At 44.0% G+C, this 25,105-nt stretch overlaps 1 protein-coding gene across 1 annotated transcript in view; it reads left to right on the top strand.

Annotated features, from left to right (window-relative positions):
* The first annotated feature begins 9,226 nt into the window (after positions 1-9,226).
* Kdm7a (lysine demethylase 7A) overlaps positions 9,227-25,105 on the top strand; it is a 77,592-nt gene continuing 61,713 nt past the window's right edge. The window contains exon 1 of the mRNA XM_069996901.1: positions 9,227-9,551. Within this exon, the coding sequence (XP_069853002.1) occupies positions 9,358-9,551 (194 nt within the window). The 5' untranslated portion in view covers positions 9,227-9,357. The remainder of the gene's footprint in view (positions 9,552-25,105) is intronic.

Genomic DNA, 25,105 nt, shown 5'->3' with positions numbered 1-25,105 from the left:
GTTCATCCTTCCTCCCTCCATTGCTGTACCCTCCCCCTTTGCCCCTTTCAAAATGACAAAAAAACCAAATAAACCCTAATAACAACCAAGCAAAACAAAACCCCACCACCCCCATGAACAACAAAAGAAAATCCCCCATGTTCCCATTTCCTGGAGTGGCTGACTTCATATTTATATTTAGCTATTCCTGCCAGCTAATACCAGGTACACACAAAGAGACATGCATATTTTTCTGACTTAACTATTATTAACAACATGTTATCCATTCCACCAGGAATATATTCCTAAGCTACATTGAAGTATCATAGAATTAGAATGGGCAACCGTGATTAATGCCTGGTATAACTATTTTTTAGTGATTGGGTTGGCATTAGAAACATAGAAACATTAGAAACACTTTGTAGACAAGCTACGAAGGTGCTTTTGTTTTTGTGCCTGTACTGTGGCTTGAACTCAGGGTCTGGGCACTATATCTTAGCTTTTTTGCTCCAGGCTGGCACCCTACCACTTGGACCACAGCTCCATGTAAGGCTTTGTGGTGGTTCATTACAGGTAAGAATCTTATAGACTTTTCTGCCTAGGCTGGCTTTGAACCACAATCCTCAGGTCTCAGACTCTGGAGTAGCTAAGATCATAGGTGTGAGCCACCAGAACTCAGCTTAAAAGGTAGAACTAGAAGGCATTACAGTAGTTCTCAACTTTTTCTTCTGTGTTCATATTGTTTATGTACGTGGCACATTCCCACAAGTGCCAGCTCTTATCAGATTACAGATAGAGGGGTAGGGACACGACTGTAGGTGAATTAGGAGACTCTATATACAAACACATAAAAAGCACCATTGAGGGTTGGAGGCTTTGTGGTGAGTGCTTGCTTAGCATGCATGAAGCCCTAGGTTCAATTCCTCAGTACCACATAAACAGAAAAAGCTACAAGTGGTGCTGTGGCTCAAGTAGTAGAGTGCTAGCCTTGAGCAAAAGAAGCTCAGGGACAGTGCCCCCGCCCCTCCCCCCGCCCCCGAGTTCAAACCCCAGGACTGGCAAAAAATAAATAATGAAAATAAAAAGCACCATTGCTGAGTGCTGATGGCTCACGCCTGTAATCCTAGCAACTCAGGAGGCTGAGATCTGGGGATTGCAGTTCATAGCCAGCCCAGGCAGCAAAGTCTGTGGTACTCTTATCTCCAATAAACCACTAGAAAACTAGAAATGGCGCTGTGGCTCAAGTGGTAGAGCACTAGCCTTGAGCTGAGCTGAGAAACAGCACCCAGGTCCAGAGTTCAAGCCGCACCACTGACAAAAATATAAAATAAAATAAAATAAAAGCACCATTGAAAAAACAAAACCTTCTAAATAACCAAGTTTACTTTTTCATTTCATAAGCCATTTGGATTCTAATGTTTAATGAAACAATGGTTCCATAGAGTTTTGGTTTCTGGAAGACAAATGCAATTCTAAAATATAATATACAAAAGAAAACTTCCAAGCACAGTGGCACACATGTGATCCTAGCATTTGGAAGGCAGAGGTAGGATCATGAGTTTGATGCCAGCCTATGCCTGAGAAAGGGAGACAGATCGGGGGAGGGAAGAAGAGGAGAAAGAGGAGAAGAAGAGGCGAGAGCAGAAATAGAGATGAGGGGCTGGGAAGGTGGCTCAGTGGTAGAGCGCTTGCCTTGCATGCCTGAGGCCCTGGGTTCGATTCCTCAGCACCACGTAAGCAAAAAGAAAAAAGCCGGAAGTGGTGCTGTGGCTCAAGTGGTAGAGCGCTAGCCTTGAGCTGAAGAGCTGAGGGACAGCGCCCAGGCCCAGAGTTCAGGCCCACGACCGGACCCAAAAAAAAAAAAAAAAAAAAAAAAAAAAGAAATAGAGATGAGTACATAGAATATAAAATGATTAAATACACAAATATAATTTTTTTGGTCAGTCATGGGGCTTGAACTCTGGCGCTGTCCCTCAGCTCTTCAGCTCAAGGGGAACACTACCACTTGAGCCACAGCGCCACTTCCAGTTCTCTGGTGGTTCACTGGAGATGAGTCTCATGCACTTTTTTTGACAGAGCTGGCTTTAAACTGTGATCCTGTGATCTCAGCCTTCTGAGTAGCTAGGATTACAGGCGTGAGCCACCAGCGCCTGGCTACAAATATAATTTTGATCAACTATACAAATACAAGTTTTAAACTTGTGAAAAGAATGAAAGAAAAGGCTATATTTAAATACATTTTCTTATGAACACTTTTTTTAAAAAACACTGAAAAGTTGAAAGACTAGCACAAAAATGTCTATAAATACATCATTATCAAATTTAGAAAATAGTTTTTTCTTTTTCTTTTTGTGCCAGTCTTGGGTTTGAATTCAGGGCCTGGACACTGTCCCTGAGCCTTTTCATTCAAGGCTAGCACTCTACTACTTAAGCCATAGCTCTACTTCTGGCTATGTGTGTGTGGTAAATTGGAGATAAGAGTTTCACAGACTTTCTTCCACAGTAGATTTGAACCTCAGATCTTCAGATCTCAGCCTCTGGAGTAGCTAGTATTATAGGCATGAGTTAATGGTGCCTGGTTTGTTTTCTTTATTATACTTGCTTTATTAATTCATATTAATTTATCTCTTGTTTCCATCTATATGTGTGTGTATGGGGAGGGTGGGGACTGAATCTTTCAGACCAAGTCCTGACACAATGTTTCCCCTTTAAAAATTTTGACATGTTTCCTGAAAGTAAACATTCTTCTACAAAACTACACTACTGTATGCCAACAAAGAATATGAATTTTTTTTTTTCCAGGCCTGGGATTTGACTCAGGGCCTAGGCACTGTCCCTGAGCTTCTTTTGCTCAAGGCTAGCTCTCTACCACTTGAGCCACAGAGCCACTTCTGGCCTTTTCTGTTGATGTGGTACTGAGGAATGGAACCCAGGGCTTCATGCATGCTAGGCAAGCACTCTACCACTAAGCCACATTCCCAGCCCTGAATATTTTTCTTTCTTTTTTCCTTTTGGTCGGTCGTGGGGCTTGAACTCTGGGCCTGGTCACTGTCCCTCAGCAATTCAGCTCAAGGCTAGTGCTCTACCACTTGAGCTACAGTGCCACTTCTGGTTTTCTGGTGGTTAATTGGAGATAAGAGCCTCATGGACTTCCTGCCCAGGGCTGGCTTTGAACCATGATCCTCGGATCTCAGCCTCCTGAGTAGCTAGGATTATAGCATGAGCCACTGGTGCCCGGCTTATTTTTCTTAATACTATGTAATATACAGGTTAAATTAAAAATTGTCTGTTATCCCCCAAATTGTTGATCTTGTTGATTATATGTATCTAGGAAGTGGGTTACTAGAGATTGATTAAACTCCAGACCTCATGCTCTACCACTTGAGCCCAGTTCTTTTGGCTTTTTGTTTTTCAGATAAGGTCTCAAGATTTTCCCTTGGCTAGACTTAGCCTTTTCTTCTCTGTCCCCTAAGTGGTTATGATTATAGGCATCTGCCACCATGCCTGACCCCCAAATTGTCTTTTCTGATTGACTTATTTTAGAATTAGGATACATTAAGTCTCATAAATTGTGTTTGGTGATGTTTCTTAAGACTTAAGACTATAAGAAGAGTATTTTTCCTTTCTCCTGTCTTTTATTTATTCTTTTATTGCTAGTTCTGGGACTTGAACTCAGAACCTGGGCATTGCTCCCTGAGCTTCTTTTGCTCAAAGCTAGCACTCTACCCCTCTAGCCACAGCACCACTTCTGGCTTTTTCTGTTATTGTGGTGCTGAGGAATGGAACCCAGGGCTTCATGCATGCAAGGCAAGCACTCTACCACTAAGCCCAGCCCCTTGTCTTTTTTTGTTTTTAAATGACTTTTCTCTCTAGTAAAGGGGATTGTACAAATCAAGGTACACTGGAATCACACCTCCCGTCCTTTGGTTAGCTTCAAGGTAAGCTCTTGGTTTATGTCCAGGCTGCCTTGGGCTGCGATCCTCCTACTTGTGCTTCCCCATGTTGCTGAGGATGGCAGGTAAGGGCCACTGCACCTCTGTGCTTCCTCTGTGGCTGGGCTATGTGCCCAGCTATGGGTTGAGATGGAATCTCCTAAACTTTTATACCCAGCTGGCCTAAAACTGTGATCTCTGCCTTCTGAGTAGTTAGGATTATAGGCTTGGGCTACTGTGCCTACCTATGATAACTTTTATTTTCCCCCCAATTCTGGGGTTTAAGCTCACAACCTGGGCACTGTCCCTGGGCCTCTCTGTGTACAAGGCTAGCATTCTACCACTTGAGCCAAAGCGCCACTTCCTGCCTTTTCTGTTTATGTGGAACTGAGGAATCAAACCCAGGGTTTCATGCATGAGAGGCAAGCACTCTACCACTGAGCCACCTTCCCAGCCCCTATGATAACTTTTAATTTGCATAGCATAAGACTCTGGTTTATGGGGCTGGGAAGGTGGTTCAGCGGTTGAGTGCTTGCCTTGCATGCATGAGGCCCTGGGTTCGATTCCTCAGCACCACATAAGCAGAAAAAGCCAGAGGTGGGGCTGATGTTCAAGTGGTAGAGTGTTAGCCTTCAGCTGAAGAGCTGAAGGACAGCGCCCAGGCCCAGAGTTCAGGCCCCACAACTGACAATTAAAAAAAAAAAAAAAAAGACAAGACTCTGGGTTCCATCCTTAACCCAATGTGCATTCACACACTCCCCCCACCCGCCATAAAACAATGCTGTAAACTGGAAGGTAAGTCTAAATGATCACTTGTATTCAGCTTAAATGTTTTGGCAAGAATACTTCATAAATGATGCTGGCATCTAATATTGTGTCCCTAGAAGAGGCATAGAATTCCAGGCTACATGATTCAGTCATTTTCCTGACTAATGTTATTTATCTGCTTTGTCTTCACTTACACTGTTTTCTCATTACTGTTTTTATTCTTTTTTTTTTTTGGTCCGGTCTTGGGGCCTGAACTCTGGGCCTGGGCGCTGTCCCTCAGCTCTTCAGCTCAAGGCTAGCGTTCTACCACTTGAGCCACACCGCCACTTCCGGCTTTTTTCTTATGTGGTGCTAAGGAATCAAACCCAGGGCCTCTGGCACGCAAGGCAAGCGCTCTACCACTGAGCCACCTTCCCAGCCCCTGTTTTTATTCTTATATGTGCACTTTGAATACACCCAATGTGACTACAATTTCTTTACTAACATCTTAACCTAGGTTGTCAGTGGAGAATTTTTTCTAACTTCTGGGGCAGAAGCAAAGTAAACCAGGCCGGTTGTCCGCAAAGCTGCTGAGTTTTGCATACTGATCCAGCTTTCTCCCTAGGATTCTGTTGTCCTTTTTCTGAGCACCAGTGACATACTCCTTCCTCAAGACCTATTCTCGCTGGACAAATGTTTTCCTATCCACACATTATCCTCTTTTCTTTAACTCAGTACAGTTGAAAATTCCCAGCCTTCTTACTACAACAGTAGGAAGGCTGTTCCCTGGGTCCTATAGAGTCAAGTAACATACGATGCCATACAAAGCAAATCACTATCATTGACTGCATATCAGTGGTTTAAAGTAGCATTCATAAAGTATCCTTGCTTTCCAAGCAGGAGACTAGTAGACACAGTTATGCAGATGGGAAAGTATTGGTAGAAGTAGGACACAGAATTGTTAGGTTAGAGCAAACATTCCTCTGATAGAGAAATGAGGATTTGTGGGAAAATAAAGTGTTAAAAATAGACAAACAGGGCTGGGAAGGTGGCTCAGTGGTAGAGCGCTTGCCTTGCATGCCTGAGGCCCTGGGTTCCATTCCTCAGTACTACATAATCAAAAAGAAAAAAGCCAGAAATAGTGCTGTGGCTCAAGTGGTAGAGTGCTAGCCTTGAGCTGAACAGCTGAGGGACAGCGCTCAGGCCCAGAGTTCAGGCCTCATGACTGGACCCCCCCTCCCCCCCCAAAAAAAATAGACAAACAGCAAAGAAGTTGGAAGTGGAGCTGTGGGTTCAAGTAGTAGAGCATTAGCCTTGAGCCTTGAGCAGCTCAGTGACAGCACTAAGGCCCTGAGTTCAAGCCCCAGCCACTGGCACCAAAAAGAAAAAAAATGCCGGGCGTCTGTGGCTCATGCCTGTAATTCTAGCTACTGAGGATGTTGAGATCTGAGGATCGAAGTTCAAAGCCAGCCCAAGTAGGAAAGTCCGTGAAACTCTTATCTCCAATAAACCACTAGAAAACTGTAAGTGGTGTTGTGGAGTGGTAGAGCACTTGCCTTGAGCTGAAGAGCGCAGGGACAGCGCCCAGGCCCAGAGTTCAGGCCCCATGCCTGGCCAAAAAAAAAAGAAAAAGAAAAAGAGAAAGAAAAAGTAAAAGAAAAAAAATTTTTTTGGTTGGTTGTGGGGCTTGAATTCTAGGCTTGGGCGCTGTCCCTGAGCTCTTCAGCTTAAGGTGAGCACTCTACCACTTGAGCCACAGCACCACTTCCCACCTTTTCTATGTGTTGCTGAGGAATCGAACCCAGGGCCTCATGTATGTGAGGCAAGTACTCTACTGCTGAGCCACCTTCCCAGCCCCTGAAACAAAATTTTACACACACACACACACACACACACACACACACACACACACACACACACACACACACACAAAAAAAAAAAAAAAACAGGGTTGTAGGTGTTCTCAGTGATAGAGCACCTGCCTAACAAGTGTGAGGCCCAATATTGCCAAACACAAAAACAAAAGGAAAAACAAAACAGGTTAGATCTTATTTTCCTGAAAGTTAAGAGATGTACTTCAGGGACCAGAGTGTTCATAAGTAAGAAAGATAGAGGAGTTCCATATAGGGTGTCTGTCTGCTATATATTTTCTTTCTTAAATTCTGTCTTCCTCTGATCTGGGGTAATACTCTCCTAGTCTTTATCCTAACTTTCTGTCTGCTCCTTAGTCCTATTACGATTAATAAACATGTGACAAAATAATTATTGTAATTATAATTAGCATCTTTGTGGTATATGTGCCAAGACCTGTGCTCAGTAATTCATTATCTCATTTAATGTACCCAGTGCTACAATGCAGATATTCTTATCATCGCTATTAAAATGAAAGAAACTCAAATTCAAGCAGAAGTTGTCCCAGAGATAGTAGTTTGTACATAATTTTGATGTATGCAGTTTGTCAATAAAATTGTGGCATTACTCCGAGTTCTAGCCTCTTGCTGCTGCCCTGTTCACCCTTGTCCCCATATTGCCATCCCAAAGTCAGGTGGCTCTAAGAACACCATATATCTGCTGCTTCCTGCATGTGTGTCCTCCCCACTCACTGACATGACAGTTTTTGGGCCTCCCTTCAGATTATGCTGTGCTGTCCCGACAATACTCCCCTCCTCCCCTGAACATGATGCTAAAATCCATTCTTTTGCTTCCAATTAAACCGCAGTGAACACCAAGCTCCAGTGCCCGAGATCCTAGCTACTCATGAGGCTGAGATCTGATGATTGCAGTTGGAAGCCAGTCGAATCTTATCTTTAACTAACCAGCAAAAATACGGTAAGTAGAGATATGGCTCAACTGACAGGGCACCAGCTCTGAGTGGAAAAAGCTAAGGGATAGTGACCCAGGCCCTGAGTTCAAGATCCAGTACTAGCACACACATACAAAAACAAACAAAAAACCCACAGTGAAGAAACTAAGGAAGCTATTACAATCCCTGATTGTTTTTTTAACTTATTTTTTGGTCGGACATGGGGCCTGGGCACTGTCTCTCAGCTCTTCAGCTCAAGGCTAATGTTCTACCACTTGAGCGAGCCATAGCGCCACATCTGGCTTTTTCTGCTTATGTGGTGCTGAGAATGGAACCTAGGGCCTCATGCATGCAAAGCACTCTACGGTTGAGCCACCTTCCCAGCTCCCCTGAGCTTCTTTTACTCAAGGCTAGCACTCTACCACCGGAACCACAGCACCACTTCTGGCTTTTTCTGTGTATGTGGTACTGAGAAATCGAACCCAGGGCTTCATGCATGCTAGGCAAGCACTCTACCACTAAGCCACATTCCCAACTTATCCATTATACCTCGTAACATATGCCGAAGTTACAATGATTTTTCTTCCGGCACAAGAAACATGTTTCAAGTTAATTAGTTAGTTTCAACTCTTGATTTCCAGGTTTTTCTTATGTAGCAGAAAGTGGACTGGATGCAGAATAGAGATTTAGTTCCAGTTTTATCTGTGAAAACTTCAGGCAAGTTACCTATTTGCCTCAGCTATAAAAAGGTTAGAATAGACCAGCAATTCTCTGTCCAGGAGCCATGAGATGGACGATCTTCACTTCCAACCAAAAATCATCTATAGAGCTAGCTACATGGCTTTCCTACTGATGTAAATGTCTGCAAGAAATCGAGCTATAGAGCCTTAACATTCGTCCCAAGTCTCAGTTCTCTAGTATTTGGGAGCTACTTTTATTCTTCAGTTTATCAGCTTACCGCTGGCTCTCAAGTTCCTTCAAAAACATTTATGGCTGGTCTGTGAGGCATCAAGTACTATACGATGCACTTGACTATTTTCCCAGGAGAAAATCATTTCGAATTTCCTCCTGTTCCCACCTAAGGTTCTCTGTCATGTTCTTGACAGACACGCTGGGTTTTCACTCTCTTCACCAACCCCACTTCCAGGTTGGTCCCCTTGGGCGACGGATATTAATGAATTCCTCTTGGGGACAACCCTCTTCCACCTAACAGCGCCTCCACCACACCCCGCCTTGCTGGCGGCTCCCTGGGAACTCGGAGTGCATGCAGCAGGCATTCCTACGAAGGCACAGTTGCGTGGTGTGTCACTCGGGCTGGGACCCACGCAGCACGGAGGCGGCATCTCCCGTCATCTGTGGGCGGCTGCTAATTGATCATCATCCCTCCTTCCCCCTCCACCCCCCGCCCGGTTGTGAAGCGTATCTGGCAGGCGGAAACTTCCTTCCCTGCCCGCCTCAGAACCCAGCGTCTGCCCCTTTTCACTCCGCAGGAACTTCCTCCAACCTGGGCTTTCACTCCCGAGCAAACCCGGCTGCTCGCACGCTCTCGCCGCCCTCCTCCGTCCCGAGCCGCGCTCCCTGCGCCGCCGCGCGCGTCCTCGCGGAGGGACCTGAGAGCGCGCGCCGCGGTAGGACGACGACGACGTGCGCGCGACGCACGGCCCCGCGCCGAGCGCCGGAAGCAGCCGGACCAGCTCGCGCGTCGTCGCGCGCGCCTCCTCCGCCTCCGCTGCCGCGGCCTAGCGCGCGCGCACTGAGGTGCCGCCGCCGCCGCCGCCGCCGCGCCGCGGCTGCTGCTCCGGCTGCTGCAGGAGGCGGCGCTGGCTGGCGGCTGCGCTCGCTCCTGTAGGCAAGCGGAGCAGCGAGCGAGGGAGCGTGTGTGTGTGTTTTTTAAAGATGGCCGGAGCGGCGGCGGCGGTGGCCGCGGGAGCAGCAGCTGGAGCCGCCGCGGCAGCCGTGTCGGTGGCGGCTCCCGGCCGGGCCTCGGCACCTCCGCCACCCCCTCCGGTGTACTGTGTGTGCCGGCAGCCGTACGACGTGAACCGCTTCATGATCGAATGCGATATCTGCAAGGACTGGTTCCACGGCAGGTAAATAAACCCCTCAGCCCCGCCGCCGGCCGCCGGCCACCGACTCGCCGCCGCCGCCGCCGCCACCGGCCGCCCGACCCTTCCTCCCGCTCGGCCTCTGAGTCGCGCCGCGCGCTGCGCCTCGGGGCCCCGGTGCCTCGTCTCCGGGCCGGGTAGAGGGGCGCGCGGGGCCCCCCGGCTGCCCGGGCGGCTGCCGAGGGGAGCCGGTGGGCTCGCCTGGCCCGGGCGAAGAGTCGCCACAACAAATAGGAACAAAGGGGCGGGCGGAGAAGTTGGCAGGGGGAGCCTGGGCGAGCGGACGCGGCGGGCGGCGCGGCGGGGGCGGCGGCGGGGCGCAGGCAGGGCCCGCAGCCCCTCGCGCGTCGCCGCCCGGGTCGTCTCCGCCGCCCCGTCGCGTCCGGGGCTCCGGCCCGCGTCGCCGTCCACCCTTGCGCCCGCCTGGCCGGCCGCCGTGCCCGCTTGGCTTCCGGGCCGGCCGCGGGTCGCCCCGCCGCCGCGGGTCCCGTCGCGCCCCCTTCCCGTCTTGATCAAACTTCCTCGGCCCGCGGGTTGGTGGGACGGGGGGTCGGCGGGACGACCGCGGCGGCGGGCGGCGCGGCGGGGCCGGGCGAGTAAACAGAGCAACAGATGAGGCGCTCGCGGGGCTCGCGAGGTGCGGGGCGGCGGGGCCGGGCCGCGGCTGCGGCGCAGGTTGGCTGGCCGCTGGCCCACCCCGCACACACCCCCCCTGTCGCGGGGGGGGGGCGGGCAGAGCGGCGGCCGGGGCCGCGGGGACGGATCCCGGATCCCCCCTTCCCCCCAGGGGCCCTCGCGCCGATGCTCAAACTTTACAAAGAGTACCGGGCGAGTGCCCGGGGGCCGGCGACACCCGGTCAACCAACTTCGGGGCTGTGCGGAGACGGGGATGGGGGTGGGGGGAACGGACAGACGGACGGACGGGGTCCTGGGATTCGGTCGCCGCCGCCGCCGCCACCGCGCCTGGGGTTTGACGTTTGTGAGCTCGGGCCGCCTCCGCAGCCAGGCCGCCGACTCGTGTGTTTTGTAATCAAAGTGTGAGGCTAATAAAGGGCGGCGCCACAGCCTCTTGACTCCGGCGTGGGAGGGATTCGCCGGCATTTAAACAAAGAAACTAGTTGGGGTTGGGCTCCCAAAGTCCTTATTTGGATGTTGTGGCAAAGCCTGCGGTCACCTTTCGGGGAAGCAGGTTTCCTGGGCATCGTTGAGTGTTGTCTCTGGGCGAGAGCACGCTCGGGAGTAATAGCTGGTGTGGTGACTGTGATTGTAGGAAGTGTCCTTTGATTGACAGCAGGACATTTAAATACAGCCTCCGCTCCCCCTCCCCAATTTTACAGAAACACTGCACGACCAGGCCAGATGTCTCGTCTCCCTCTACTGGTCCGACGAGCGAAAGCCATTTAAATTAAAGGTTCCTTTCAGTGTTGAGTGCTAGGTATAGTTTTACTTAATTTTCAAGTACAGTTAGTTTTCCTTAATCAGTGTTTAGCTTAGCCCATTCTGACAGCAGGAAACGAGACACACACACACACACACACACACACACACACAAACGAGACACACACACAAACGACACACACACAAACAACACACACACACACACACACACACACACACACACACACACACACACACACACACACACACACACACACACACACACACACACACACACACACACCCCTCCCTACCCCCCAACAGCAACAAACTGAGCATTTATAAAGGAGGCCAGTGTCCTCTTTTTATATAAAGGGAATCTTGAACAGGTTGACAGATGATTGAGGAATATTATTTTAACCTTGCTACTTGTTTAAATTATCCAGAGTTCTTTTACTAGTCTGAACTGATGTTTTCCTATGTTTTGACTATATAAAGGTGGAATTTGAAGATACCATATCTTTCCTATTTAGTGTTCTTCCTTCTCTGTTCCTATAACATTCTAAGAAACCAAAATAGGTTATTGAGAATTAAGTTTATAAATGTTTATTTTCAGAGAACTAATTTTTATGCAGTCTGCTCTATTGTGCAATGTAGAGAATTTGATAGGTTAGCAAATTTTAAACTAGATTTTTTTTCTTGCTTTAGGTAGCTTAATATTAAAGCCATGAAAAACTTCAAATATTTTCTGGAGAATTTTGTGATATTTAAGTACAGATTTCTAGATTGGAGAAGTTGAAGAGGAAATAAAGAAGGGTATATGTGAAGGAGTCACAGAAACAAAACAAGCATCAACTGTGTTTTACCACAAATACTTGTAACTTGTTTTTGCCAGTCCCTGGGGCTTGAACTCGGGGCCTGAGCACTGTCCCTGAGTTTTTTTTTTAATTTAATTTAATTTTATTTGTGAACATACTGTACAGAGGAGTTACAAGTACATGGGCAGGATATGCATACATTTCTTACCAAGCATTGCAGCCTCCTCCTTTGTTTACCCTTCACATCCCTTCCCAGCCTCCCTCCTCCCCCCCATGTCCCTGAGTTTTTGCTCAAGGATAACACTCTACCACTTCTGGCTTTTTCTGTTTAGGTGGTACTGAGGAATCGAACCCAGAGCTTCATGCATGCTAGAAGAGCATTCTACCACTAAGCCACATTCCCAGCCCATGTGTAACTTAGTTGCAGAAGTGATTGTACTGTTTTTGAGCCCAGGTCTTTTTAACCATCAGTTCTTGAGACTTTAATGTGATTCTGTTGTTAAAAGTTGGAAAGTTTAGTGATACTGCTTTACAAAGGTAATATCTTATTTTTGTGCACTGGCCTTGCTTAGGGCTACTATTCCTTTTCCTGAGCTTGTTGGCTCAAAACTAGTGCTCTTATCTCTTGAGCCACAGCTACATTTCCAGCTTTTTTGATAACTAATTGGAGATAAGTCTCACATACTTTTCTGCCCCAGCTGGCTTGAAACTGTGATTCTCAGATCTCAGTCTCCTGAGTAGTTAGGATTACACCAGTGCCTGGCTTAAAAGTAGTATCTTTTTAGTAAGTTTTGATTTTGAACGAAGCATTGGTAATTTAGAATACACATATTTTCCTTATAATCAGTATTTATTTACTGGCAGTTTTAGGGTTTGAATTCAGAGCCTTGTACTCACAGGGGCTTAGTTGCTCTGTTGGTGTTCTACCTCTTGAGCTAGGCCTCTGGCTCTGCTTTTTGTCAGCTACTTTGGAGGCAGACTCACGAACTTTTCTGCCTGGGCTGGTTTTGAACCAAGATCTTCTAGCTCTCTGCCTCCTGAGTAGCTAGCAGCTACCAGTGTGAGTCACCAGCACTTTGCATACTAACTAGCATTTTTTGTACCATAAGTGATTTTAATATTTTATTGTACATAAGTGATTTTTTGAACATAGCAGATTTTCTAATGTATTAATGATTACATATTTGCTTCTATGAGAATTGACCCCTAAAGGAAAAATGTACCTTTAATCCTCACTGTCAGATTTCCTTGCTTTCCAGAAATAAGCCATATGCACAGGAGGGTAAGAGGTTGGATACAATTAAGTGGTTGTACAGTGAGGTCATAATTTCACATCTGGCTGTGAGTACAATGCTTCTTGAGTAGTGTCATCCCCTTCCATTGTTCTCTCCCATTTTCCCCCTCCCATACCTATCCTGAAGTTACATAGTTCTTTATTTATATAATGTACATTGAATATAATGACTACATTTGCTCATCTTCCCTTGGTCCATTTGCATGCCCCTCTCCTCACTCTCCTCCAAAAAACATGTCTGGATAATTTCTTGATAAGTAAAACAGCTCTTAAGATTTGGGAATAACTGAATCGTGGCTTAAATTTGGTTTTCTGTGCCTGGAGTTTATGATGTCTGGGAATTTCAAATGTTGTCTTAAGTTCTGACAGGGAAAAAAGGTTCTTCCTTAATTCAGGTAGGCTACAGGATAAATAGAATAGCTTCTTCCAAATCCAAGGCTGTATCCATGATGTTCAGGAATTCCCATTTTTGGTCCCTCCAACCCTTTTTCCCTCTTGCAAGGAAAAGAAAAAACAAAACATTTACTAAGCAAGTGATACCCAAGTGGCTGATGAAGGTTTTTCTGGGAAAGGTTTTCTAGTTTAGGGATGTGAGTCCTAGTGGAAGAGAGATTATAGAGTTCCTTCCTGATAATTCCACACCCTCTATAATCTTCAGTTTGTATGACTTTCCATAGTACTTCCAGATCACTCAAGAAAAACTGTTGTGATACTCTTAGAATTTAGCTTTCATCAGCCTTTTAAGTCACATATTCGTGTGTGTGTGTGTGTGTGTGTGTGTGTGTGTGTGTGTGTGTGTGTGTGTGTGTGTGTGTGTATGTTCTGGAACTTGAACTCAGAGCCTGGGAGCTGTTCATAAGCCTTTGTGCCCAAGCCTAAAACTAAAATAAGTGTGTTTTTATTGTCCCCTTTGCTTCTCTTCTCTTTCCCTCCCCTCCCCTTGGTCCTGGGCTTAAACTCAGGGCCTGAGTTTTTTTGTTTAAGGCTAGTGATCTACGACTTTAATCACAGCTCCACTTTTGTCTTTTTTGGTGGCTAATTGGAGAAGAAGGGTCTCAGACTTTACTGCTTTGAACTGTGATCCTCAGATCTCAGCCTCCTGAGTAGCTAGGATTATAGGCATGAGCCACGGACACCGGGCAGTCTTTTTTTTTTTTTTGGCTGTGGGGCTTGAACTCTGGTACTGAGTGCCCCTCAGCAATTTAGCTCCAGAGGAGCGCTCCACTACATGAGCCACAACACAGTTAATTGGTTAATTGGAGATAAGAGTCTCATGGACTTTCCTGCCCGGGCTGGTTTTGAACAGAGATCCTCAGATCTCAGCCTCCTGAGTAGTTAGGATTACAGGTGTGAGCCACCAATGCCTGACACCAGGCAAGCTTTTTTATAGTTTAAAAAAAAACTTTAAAAAAATTTTGTATTTGGAATTGTCTCTGCGTTTTATTACTAAGTATGATGACTTAGTTTGTAATATACTAGGAACTTTTTTTTTTTTTGTCAGTTGTAGGGCTTGAACTGTTTCTTTGCTCAAGGCTAGTACTCTACCACTTTGAGTTACAGCCCCACTTCTGGCTTTTTGAGTGGTTAACTGGAGATAAAGAGTCTTACTTTTCTGCTTTGGCTGGCTTTGAATCACGATCCTCAGATCTCAGCTTCCTGAGAGGAGGATTGCTGGTATAAGCCATTGGTACATGGCAAAGGTGAGCTGTTCTTGTTGCTGAGAATGTTGCATTGAGTAGAACAAAAATTCTTGCTCTCTGTTGACATTGTCTAGCTAGGGAGACACTACTTGGGAGACACACAAATGCATATGACAAATGAGTGATGAGTGATGTAGAGAGGAGGCTGAGTGGTAATGTTACTTTTTTTTTTTTTTTTGGTGCTAGTTCTGGGGCTTGCACTCAGGACCTGGGTGCTACCCCTCATCTTTTGGCTCAAGGCTAGTTAGTGCTCTTCTTCTGGCTTTTTGATGGTTACTTGGAGATAAAATTCTCATGGACTTTCCTGACTGAGTTGGCTTCAAACCTTGATTCTTAGATCTTAGCTGCTGCTGCTGCTTTTTTTATTTTTTATTTTTTTTTGTCAGTCGTGGGGCCTGAACTCTGGGCCTGGGCGCTGTCCCTCAGCTCTTCAGCTCAAGGCTAGTGCTCTACCACTTGAGCCACAGGCCACTTCTGGCTTTTTCTGTTCATGTGGTGCCGAGGAATTGAACCCAGGGCTTCATGCATACAAGACAAGCACTCTACCACTGAGCCACCTTCCCAGATCGATCTTTGCTTCTTGAGTAGCTAGGATTATAGGTATGAGTCACTGGCATAATGATACTTTTATATGGTGTGATGATGGTAGGCCTTTGTACTGAAGGATATCCACCAAGTGCTGGGGCAAAGGAAATTGAAGTCCAATGTTAATAGAATGGGTCATGTGTGTCATTTTCTAGGAAGAAAAAGAATATCTATTTGGAGGGAGGTGAGGGGAAACATTATGCAGTCTTGTAGGCCAAGGTTTTTTTTTTTTTTTTTCGGTTGGTTGTGGGCTTGAACTCTGGGTCTGGGCCCTATCCTTCAGCTCTTCAGCTCAAGGCAAGCACTCTGCCACTTGAGCCACAGTGCTACTTTGGTTTTCTGAGTGGTTTATTGGAGATAAGAGTCTCAGGGCCTTTCCTGCCCGGGCTTTGTTTTCTTTTTTTTTTTTTTTTTGGTCGGTTGTGGGGCTTGAACTCTGGGCCTTGAACTCTGGGCCTGAGCACTGCCCCTCAGCTCTTCAGCTCAAGGCTAGCGCTCTACCACTTGAGCTACAGCGCCACTTCCAGTTTTCTGGTGGTTTATTGGAGATAAGAGTTTCATGGATTTTCCTACCTGGACTGGCTGGCTTTGTACCTCTATCCTCAGATCTCAGCCTCCGGAGTAGCTAGGATTACAGGCGTGAGCCACCCTGCCTCCGGCTAAAAGTCATTTTCTTAGCTTGGCACTGGTGGCTCATGCCTGTAATCCTAGATACTCAGGAAGTTAGATCTGAGAATAAAGGTTTGAAGCCAGCTTCAGGCAGGAAAGGAGACTCTTACACACACACACACACACACACACACACACACACACACACACACACACACACACACACACACACACACACACACACACACACACACACACACACACACACACACACACACACACACACACACACACACGGAACAGTGGTTTGAAGCCAGCTTCGGGCAGGAAAGTCCAGGAGACTTATCTTCAATCACACACACACACAGAAGTGGAACAGTGGAGAGCGTGCACACACACACACACACACGGAACAGTGGTTTGAAGCCAGCTTCGGTCAGGAAAGTCCAGGAGACTCTTATCTTCAATCACACACACACAGAAGTGGAACAGTGGAGAGCTCTATCCTTGTGCAAAAAAGCTCAGGGACAGTGTCCAGGCCCTGAATTCAAGCCTCAAGATTAGCGCGCGCACACACACACACACACACACAACAGATTTTTGAGTGTGAATATATCAAAATTATAATTTCTCTGGGGACAGAATACTTACAAATATTTATCAAAAATCAAAGATTAAAATTATGCAAATATTTTGTTTATAGACATTCTCCCTTAGTGATAAAGTCTTTTAGTGTTAACACAAACCTAGTAAGTGAACATATATCTCCCTATAAGAAAACACATAGCTAGATTATTGAATATCATGCTTGTCATTTTGTTTTCTGGGTCGGGGTGGGAACCAGAGTCTCCTTACACAGCCCAGGCTGGCCTCCAACATGTAATCCTCCTGTCTCAGCATCCTCAATGCTGGCATGAAGCTTTTTGCTTGTTTTTTTTTTTTTTTTTTTAATTGGCAGTTAGTTTATCCCAGAGAACATAGAATTCTTTTATCAAGATTTGAAAAACAGGGCTGGGAATGTGGCTTAGTGATAGAGTGGTTGCCTAGCATGCATGAAATCCTGGGTTTGATTCCTTAGTACCAAAACAACAGAAAAAGCTGGAAGTGGCCCTATGGCTCAAGTGGTACAGTGCTAGCCTTGAGTAAAAGATGCTCAAGGACAGTGTCTAGGCCCTGAGTTCAAGCTCCAGCAGTGGCAAAAAAAGAAAAAATTTGAAAAACATAGCAAAACACAACATTAATTTGAGACTGATAACTACTTGTTACCCTTGTATGTCCTACGAAATTTAGTTTTCAGATTTTCTTTTATTTTTGAAGATTCAAAGTGAGAAGCCTAACAATAAGAGAACAGGTGTAGAGGAGTTTGATTACAACCCGAGCTTTGGTTGATTCCAGCAATTTAAGCTGCAAAATAATTTGCACAGCTTTGAAACAGCTGGAGGATGCTGATCTCACAGCTGCTAGCTACCAAGGAGTTGGTTCTTTTTGGAAGTCACATTATATTACTGTAGTGATTGTTTACTTGGCTTTCTGTTTATAAAAATATTACACCTTTCCCATTAACTACAGTATGACTTAATAGCAACTTGGTAATTTTTGTTTATATTTGTGTGAGAGTAGTGTTTTTTGGAGAATAGTGTTTAGAAATCAAGGTCTATCTGGCAGTAGATGGACCATGACTGCTAGGTCTTCCCAGTAGACATAGTTAGGAAATAAACTAAGCACACACATACATTCACACACATCTGTATTGTATCTGTACCTGTTATCCACATATAGTAAAAACTGTAAATTTTCATGATATCTTTCATTCTAGACATTATCACAGTGTTCATGTTAGCCTTCTCCCTTCCTACTGGTAACTTCTGCTAATATTGAGAAACTTCTCTTTGATCTATAACATATTTAATTATTTGTTGAATTCTCTGTAAATCCAGCCCCTTGTGAGAAACAAATTCCTTTCCATATCCTGATTGTTTTTAATTGTTGGTTTATCTTTTTTTTTTTTTTTGGTTGGTTGTGAGGCCTGAACTCTGGGCCTGGGTGCTGTCCCTCAGCTCTTCAGCTCAAGGCTACCACTCTACTATTTGAGCCACAGTGCCACTTCTGGCTTTTTCTGCTTATGTGATGGTGAGGAATCAAAACCAGCGCCTCATGCATTCAAGGCAAACACTCCACCACTGAGCCACCTTCCCAGCCCTTGGTTTATCTTTTAAGTGTGTAAAGCATTACTGTAGTTCCAGGAAGTCAGTTATATGAAAGGTGTGTGTGTGTGTGTGTGTGCATATACATATATATATATATATATATATATATATACATACATACAAATATATATATATACATACAAATATATATATATATAGTAAAGGTGATATACAGAAGGGTTACAGTTACATAAATATAAGTGTTACCCCTTCCTCATTTTTCTTCCACTTCTCCCACATCCCTCTCCCATCACTCCTCTTGTTTTTTTTTTGTTTTGGTTGGTTGTGGGGCTTGAACTCTGGGCTTGGACGCTCTCCCTGTGCTTTTCAGCTCAAGGTGAACACTCTACCACTTAAGCCACAGTGCCACTTCCAGTTTTCTGGTGGTTAATTGGAGATAGGAGTCTCACAGACTTTCCTGCCCAGGCTGGCTTTGAACTGCGATCCTCAGATCTCAGCCTCCTGAGTAGCTAGGATTACAGGCAATGGCCACCGGTGCCCAGCTTCCCCCATCACTCTTGATTCTTTTTTTTAAATAATTTTTTATTGAGATTAAGTGATTACATAAATTTCACAGTATTACAAAAGGTATATTAAGAAATGTCATTCTGTCCTTCCTGCAACTTTCTCATTGCCCTCTTCCTGCCTGCTTTTCATTGACTGTAAGTAGCGTCTTTATGGTTTATCTTCTGAAATGTATGTATATACAAATGGAGGAATTGAATCCAGGTTTCACAAATGCTATGCACATGGATGATTTACCACTAAGCTATACCTATAGACTTCTGCCCTCCTTTTTAGGAACTAAATTCAGGGCCTCCCATGTACTAGCCATATTATTAATTAATTATTGTTGTTATAAAGGTAGTGTATAGAGAGATTACAGTTACAGTTAGGTAATGAGTATATTTCTTTTTGGACAGTGTCATCCCTTTCTCTGCTTTCTTTCAGTTTCTTACATACTGAAACTCATACCATGTTCATGAAGAGTTTTCCTTAATTTTTCATTACTTATGTAGTGTACATCTTTGTGTACATCTAATTGGTCTGTTCAACCACTCATGTGTGGCCATTTAATTTGTTATAGTATTTTTGCAATTAGAAACAGTACTGTAGCAAATAACCTTGTGCATGTATTTATTTTTATACATGTTGCAAACATGTTTTAATTACAAAATCCTTGTTAGCTAGTACTTCCATAAGGAGAAATTTTTTGCTTCATCTAGTCTTTGATACTTTGTCATACAGTTTATGTAGAGGCCAAATTAAATTGCTTGATCATTTCCCCCTTATTAGTCTTTTTAAATTATCTCATTAGCGTTCTCAGTTATATTTGTTAGTGTTCAGTGAAAAAAAAAGAAATATAGAAAGGGCCCATGTCTCCTTTGATGATAACATGTCATTAAAGTAATTAAAAAAACAAAACAAAACAAAATGTCTGGTGTTTCAGAGATTGCTTGAACCTATGAGTTCAAGGCCTGTCTAGGCAACATGGTGTATCCCTGACTCAAAACAGAATACAAGGTCTAGGGTATAATTCAGTAATAGAGTGCTTGTCTAACACACTTGAGGTCCTGGGTTCAATGCCTAGTCCCAGGAGATAGGGTGGGGGTGGGAGGAGTAAGTACACCCAAGGAAAAAAAGCCAAGAGCACCTTGTTTGAAGAATTTAAACAAAATAGAGAAAATTGGATACTGAAAAGATGCTGTCCCTTTCTTGTGGTCCTCTTACCCAATAGTGAAAAAAAGAACAGGTAAAGTTTTTTTTTTTTTTTTTTTTTCTTTTTGGTGGTCCTGGGGCTTCAACTCAGGGCCTGGGTGCTATCCCTGAACCTCTTTTTTTTGGTCGGTCGTAAGGCTTGAACTCTGGGATTGGGTGCTGTCCCTGCGCTCTTCAGCTCAAGGCAAGTGCTCTACCGTTTGAGCAACAGCACCACTTCCGGTTTTCTAGTGGTTTATTGGAGATAAGAGTCTCAAGGACTTTCTTGCCTGGGCTGGCTTTGAACTGTGATCCTCAGATCGCAGCCTCCTGAGTAGCTAGGATTACGGGGCGTGAGCCACCAGCACCCAGCTCACTTTTTTATTTCTGTACCCTTTGTCTTGTATATACTTTTATGGGATTTGGGGAAGAGAAGGGGAATCACAGAAATGGTAGGACAAAGAGTGAACCAATTTAACAGTGATACTCACTAGATACTATGTTGGAGATGAACTTTGTAATTTATGGGGGGAAGGGGGTCAGGAGGGGAAAAAGTGGGAGAAAATGAGGGAAGGGTAATTTAAATAAAAAAAAAGTCTCAAACTTTGCTGCTCAGGCTGGCTTCAAACCCCAATCCTCAGATCTCTGCCTCCTAAGTAGCTAGGATTATAGGTGTGAGCCACCGGTGCCTTGCCTAGGTAAGGTTTTGAGTTTCTGTTTAGGAGGAAAGGTGTCATACTATATCTGCTTCTGTACTTTTCATTTACCGAAATTGAGGGGATCTAGGCAAGCTTTTCATACCAGAATATACATGTATTTCCTTCATTGGAAATGAAGCTGCATAGAATCCAGTCTGTGGATTTACCATAATTTAATTGGACTTATATTGATAGGTTCTTCAGTTAGATTTTCTTTTTTCTCCACTTCTACTTAACAGTGGTACAGTATATACACACATCCACCTACCTACATATTTATGTATATGTTTAGCTTTATTCATGGTAAACATTGGATGTCCTTAAATTTCTAGCACTCTAAATTTGGAATTTATTTTTATTTGTAATGATACTTTGAAATTTATGTTTTAAAGACAGTGTTGATCAAAAGAGGAAAAATAAAGCATTCTGATACTGATTTAAGTTTATCTTCATATACTGAGCAAATTTATGATTTTTCTTTACTAGAGCTCTAAGTTGGATTTATCTCACAATTCTTTTTTTTTTAATCGGATAATTTCTGGTCGTTCTAATACAACAAAGTTAACATTGAAGTCTCACTGAAAATAAATTCTATTTGGAGAATGGTGTCAGACCTGGGAGTAACTCAAGAGTTTCTGTTTCTATATTATCACTTATAAAAGAAATAATCAGGAGCTGGGAAGGTGGCTCAGTGGTAGAGCACTTGCCTTGCATGCTCGAGGCCCTGGGTTCGATTCCTCAGCACCACATAAGAAAAAAGCTGGAAGTAGTGCTGTGGCTCAAGTGGTAGAGTGCTAGCCTTGAGCTGAAGAGCTGAGGGACAGTGCCCAGGCCCAGAGTTCAGGCCCCACGACTGGACCCCCCCCCCAAAAAAAAAGAAAAAAAAAGAAATAATCACAAGGTGGAGTTTTTTGTTTTTGTTTTTGTATATTCAGGTATTGGGGCTTGAACCTCAGGGCCTGGTTGCTGTCCCTTAGCTTTTTGCTCAAAACTAGCATCCTACCACTTGAGCCATAGCTAAACTTCAGGTTTTTAGCTGGAAATAAGAATCTTATCTTCTTTTCTGCCAGAGATGGTTTTGAACTTTGATCCTCTTATGTCAGCTTCCTGAGTAGGTAGAATTATGTGTGTGAGCTATTGGTGCCCAGCTACAGTGTAGAAATTTTGAGTGATTTCTTGGATTGTTCTTAAGATGTATTTTGTATTATTGTGATTAATAAAATTCTTAGCTGGGTGCCAGTGGCTCATGCTTGTAATCGTAGCTACTTAGGAGGCTGAGATCTGAGGATCACAGTTCAAAACCAGCCCTGGCAGAAAAGTCCCCGTGAGTAGTTGAACTTAAGACCCCATGTTTGCTAAGCAAGCACTCTTTGCTTGAGCTAAGTTCCTAACCCTTTTTGGGTACGGTTACTTTTTCAGATAAGAGCTCATATTTTTGCCAATAGAGCCAAACCTTGGACTTTGACCTCCCTACCTATGATTTTCATGTAGATAGTATTGATACTATACTCACTGTACCTAGTTTAATTTTTGAGATGGTGGTCTTTTTGCCTTATCTGGCCTTGTCCCATGATCCTCTGGATCTTCACCTCCTGAGTAATCAGGGTTACAGGCAGGAGCCACCTGTATCCAGCTTAGAAAGTTTCTGAGGGCTAGGAAGGTGGCTTAATGGTAGAGTGCTTGCCTAGCATGCATGAAGCCCTGGGTTCGATTCCTCAGTACCACATAAACAGAAAAAGCCAAAAGAGGCAAAAATATAACAAGAAAAAATTTTTATTTTTATTTGTATTTTTGTTGGTCGTGGGGCTTGAACTCTGGGCCTGGGTGCTGTCCCTCAGGTCTTCAGCTCAAGGCTAGCTCTCTACCACTTGAACCACAGTGCCACTTCTGGCTTTCAGGTGGTTTATTGGAGACGGTTTTGAACCATCATCCTCAGATCTCAGCCTCCTTAGTAGCTAGGATTAGAGGTGTGAGCCACTGGTACCCAGCAAGAAGAAAAGTTTTTGACTTGCTGTTACCTTAGCTCTCTGTATAGTAAGTCTCCTCACCAGGCACCAGTAGCTCAAGGACAGTAGCTCAAGGACAGTGCCCAGCCCCTGAGTTCAAACCCAGGATCACCAAACATAGACAATACTCTGTAGGTAACATTTGGCCCTAGAAAATGTTACTTGGCTTCCTGTACTCACAATGGAAAATAAAACTTGAACTGGATTGAAATGTTTCTGATGGGCATTGGTTCATCTTTTAAAATTTGATTTATATTTACAATCTATCCATTCTTATTAGAAAATGTATTTAGAAAATCAAGTTAATATAGGGGCACTTAAAGAATTATATGCAAAAATGAAGTAAAAATTGTATTTGTAATCAAATCTAATGAATAGGAATCTTACTTTCTGTACAGTAGGAATATACTTGCAATTAAACCTTCAATAGTAAAAACATACTTTCTTCATTGAAAAAAGTTTGAACTGTTTAGCATAAGATCTTGAAAGAAAAGTTAATCTTCTTTATTCCTCTCACATTTATTTTCTACCCTTTATATTTGCAAAATACATATTCAAACAGGTTCTAGGATAGTAGCCTAAATTAACACCTCTCAGTCTGCTTGGTATTCCTGCTTTCTGCCAGTTGGTAAATATTTTGTGTAGATTCACTTTGGAATCATTTTTGGGAGGTTTGTTGGAAATAGAACATTCTAAATTATTTATTGAATGTTAGCCACAGGAGCAGTCAAAGTCTAATTGAAGTAATGGCATTTTCATAGGAAGTGTGAATAATATAGTGCTAGAGTTTTAGAGCAGTAGTTCCCCAGTATCATTCTCTGCTGAGCTGGCTACAAAAGAGTCATCTGGGGAACTTGCTAGGAATAGATTATTGGACTACCCATTAACTTTTCCTTGTAGATTTTAAGGTAGAATTTGGGAATGTGTTTTTTTTTCTTCTTTTTTTCTTTTTTGTCGGTCGTGGAGCTTGGGCGCTGTCCCTCAGCTCTTCAGCTCAAGGCTAGCACTCTACCACTTGAGCCATAGCATCACTTCTGGCCTTTTCTGTTTATGTGGTGCTGAGGAATCCAATCCCAGGGCTTCATGCATGCTAGGCAAGCTACTCTACCACTGAGCCACCTTCCCAGCCTTTTTTTTTTTTTTTTTTTTAACAAAAAGAAAAATACTCAGACTGGGAAGGTGGCTCAGGGACAGTACCCAGGCCCAGAGTTCAAGACCCATGACCCCCCCCCCCCAAAAAAAAAAAATCAGTAAGACACAGAACAAAATTTTAAAGGCTTAAAGAAGCTATACAATGGAATGCAATCTCCCTTTCCTCCTTCCTCCATTGTACTGTTACCAAATTCTTGCAGTTTTCCAGACACATCTCATTTATAAATGGATGCATACGCATGTGCCTGTGTGCATTTGTATCTGCTTGTTGAGCACACTATACAAACTGGTCTGCACCTGGCTTTTGTTGCTTTATATTGTGTCTTAGAGATCTTCCTATAGCTCTTCTTTCTTTTCTGTTTCATTCTATTGAAAGACTGCCTAGTAACAGCTTGGAAAAGCTGTACAGAGCATTCTAATGCCAAGATTGGGAACTACAGTTGGACTGAGTGTTTCAGGGACTTAGGAAAAAAAATTTCCTGGAATTTTAATTACTTAAGTCTTGGATTTCACAAGAATCTGGACTCAGTAAACATTTCGTGTACTTCTAGGTTCAAATGAACTTTTATGTTTTTTCCTTGCTAGTTATTAGGTAGACTTCCCTCAGCCAAAAATAGTCTGCCCTCAGCTGAGCTGGGTGTGGGGTTCCTGCCTGTAATCCTAGCTACTCAGAAAGTAGGTTGAGATCGAGGAGGATCACAGTTCAAGGCTAGCCTGAACAGAAAATTCCCGAGACCTCAAATTCAACCAATAAAAAACTGCATGTGATATACACCTGTAATTCCAGTTCTGTGGGAACTATAAATAGGAAGATTGCAATACAGGCCAGCCTAGGCAAAATGTGTTATTTGAAAAATAAGACAAGCAAAAAGTTGAGGTTGTGGCTCAAGTAGTAGAGTTCCTGCCTACTAGTTGAGTGGCCCTGAATTCAAAACCTCATTACTACCCCCAAAAATTATAGGAGATAGCATGGAGACAGCATGTGATGTGGAATTAGCTAGAAGCCAAGTTTTTCCACCTTTTGGGCTTACTACTGATTTTCCTTCCCTTGTATTACAAGAGGTAAGTATGGACACAGAAGAAGCTAGAAGGCAAAGAGCAAATTCTAAGAAGACAACTTGCTTCATGAAATATTTTTGTTTTGTTTTTCACTCTGATACCTATATGTAAGAGATAACATATAAATGATCCTGTAGTTGCTGTGTTGTATATTTACTGATGCTTGAATCTAGGGCCTTGCACATATGAAGCATACTACTACTGAGCTGTATCTCTACCCCTAGCTTTATTTTTCAAAGATAATATTTCATATATAAAAGTTTGAAAAAAAATTTTTTTTTTTGGGTCCGGTTGTGGGGCCTGAACGCTGGGCCTGGGCACTGTCCCTCAGCTCTT

This window comes from Dipodomys merriami, unplaced genomic scaffold (genome assembly GCF_024711535.1).
Source record: "Dipodomys merriami isolate MVZ:Mamm:240054 unplaced genomic scaffold, mDipMer1.0.p SCAF_5, whole genome shotgun sequence".
Classification (NCBI taxonomy): domain Eukaryota; kingdom Metazoa; phylum Chordata; class Mammalia; order Rodentia; family Heteromyidae; genus Dipodomys; species Dipodomys merriami.
Note: the sequence above shows the minus strand (reverse complement) of the source record. Positions and strands in the feature narration are given on the sequence as shown.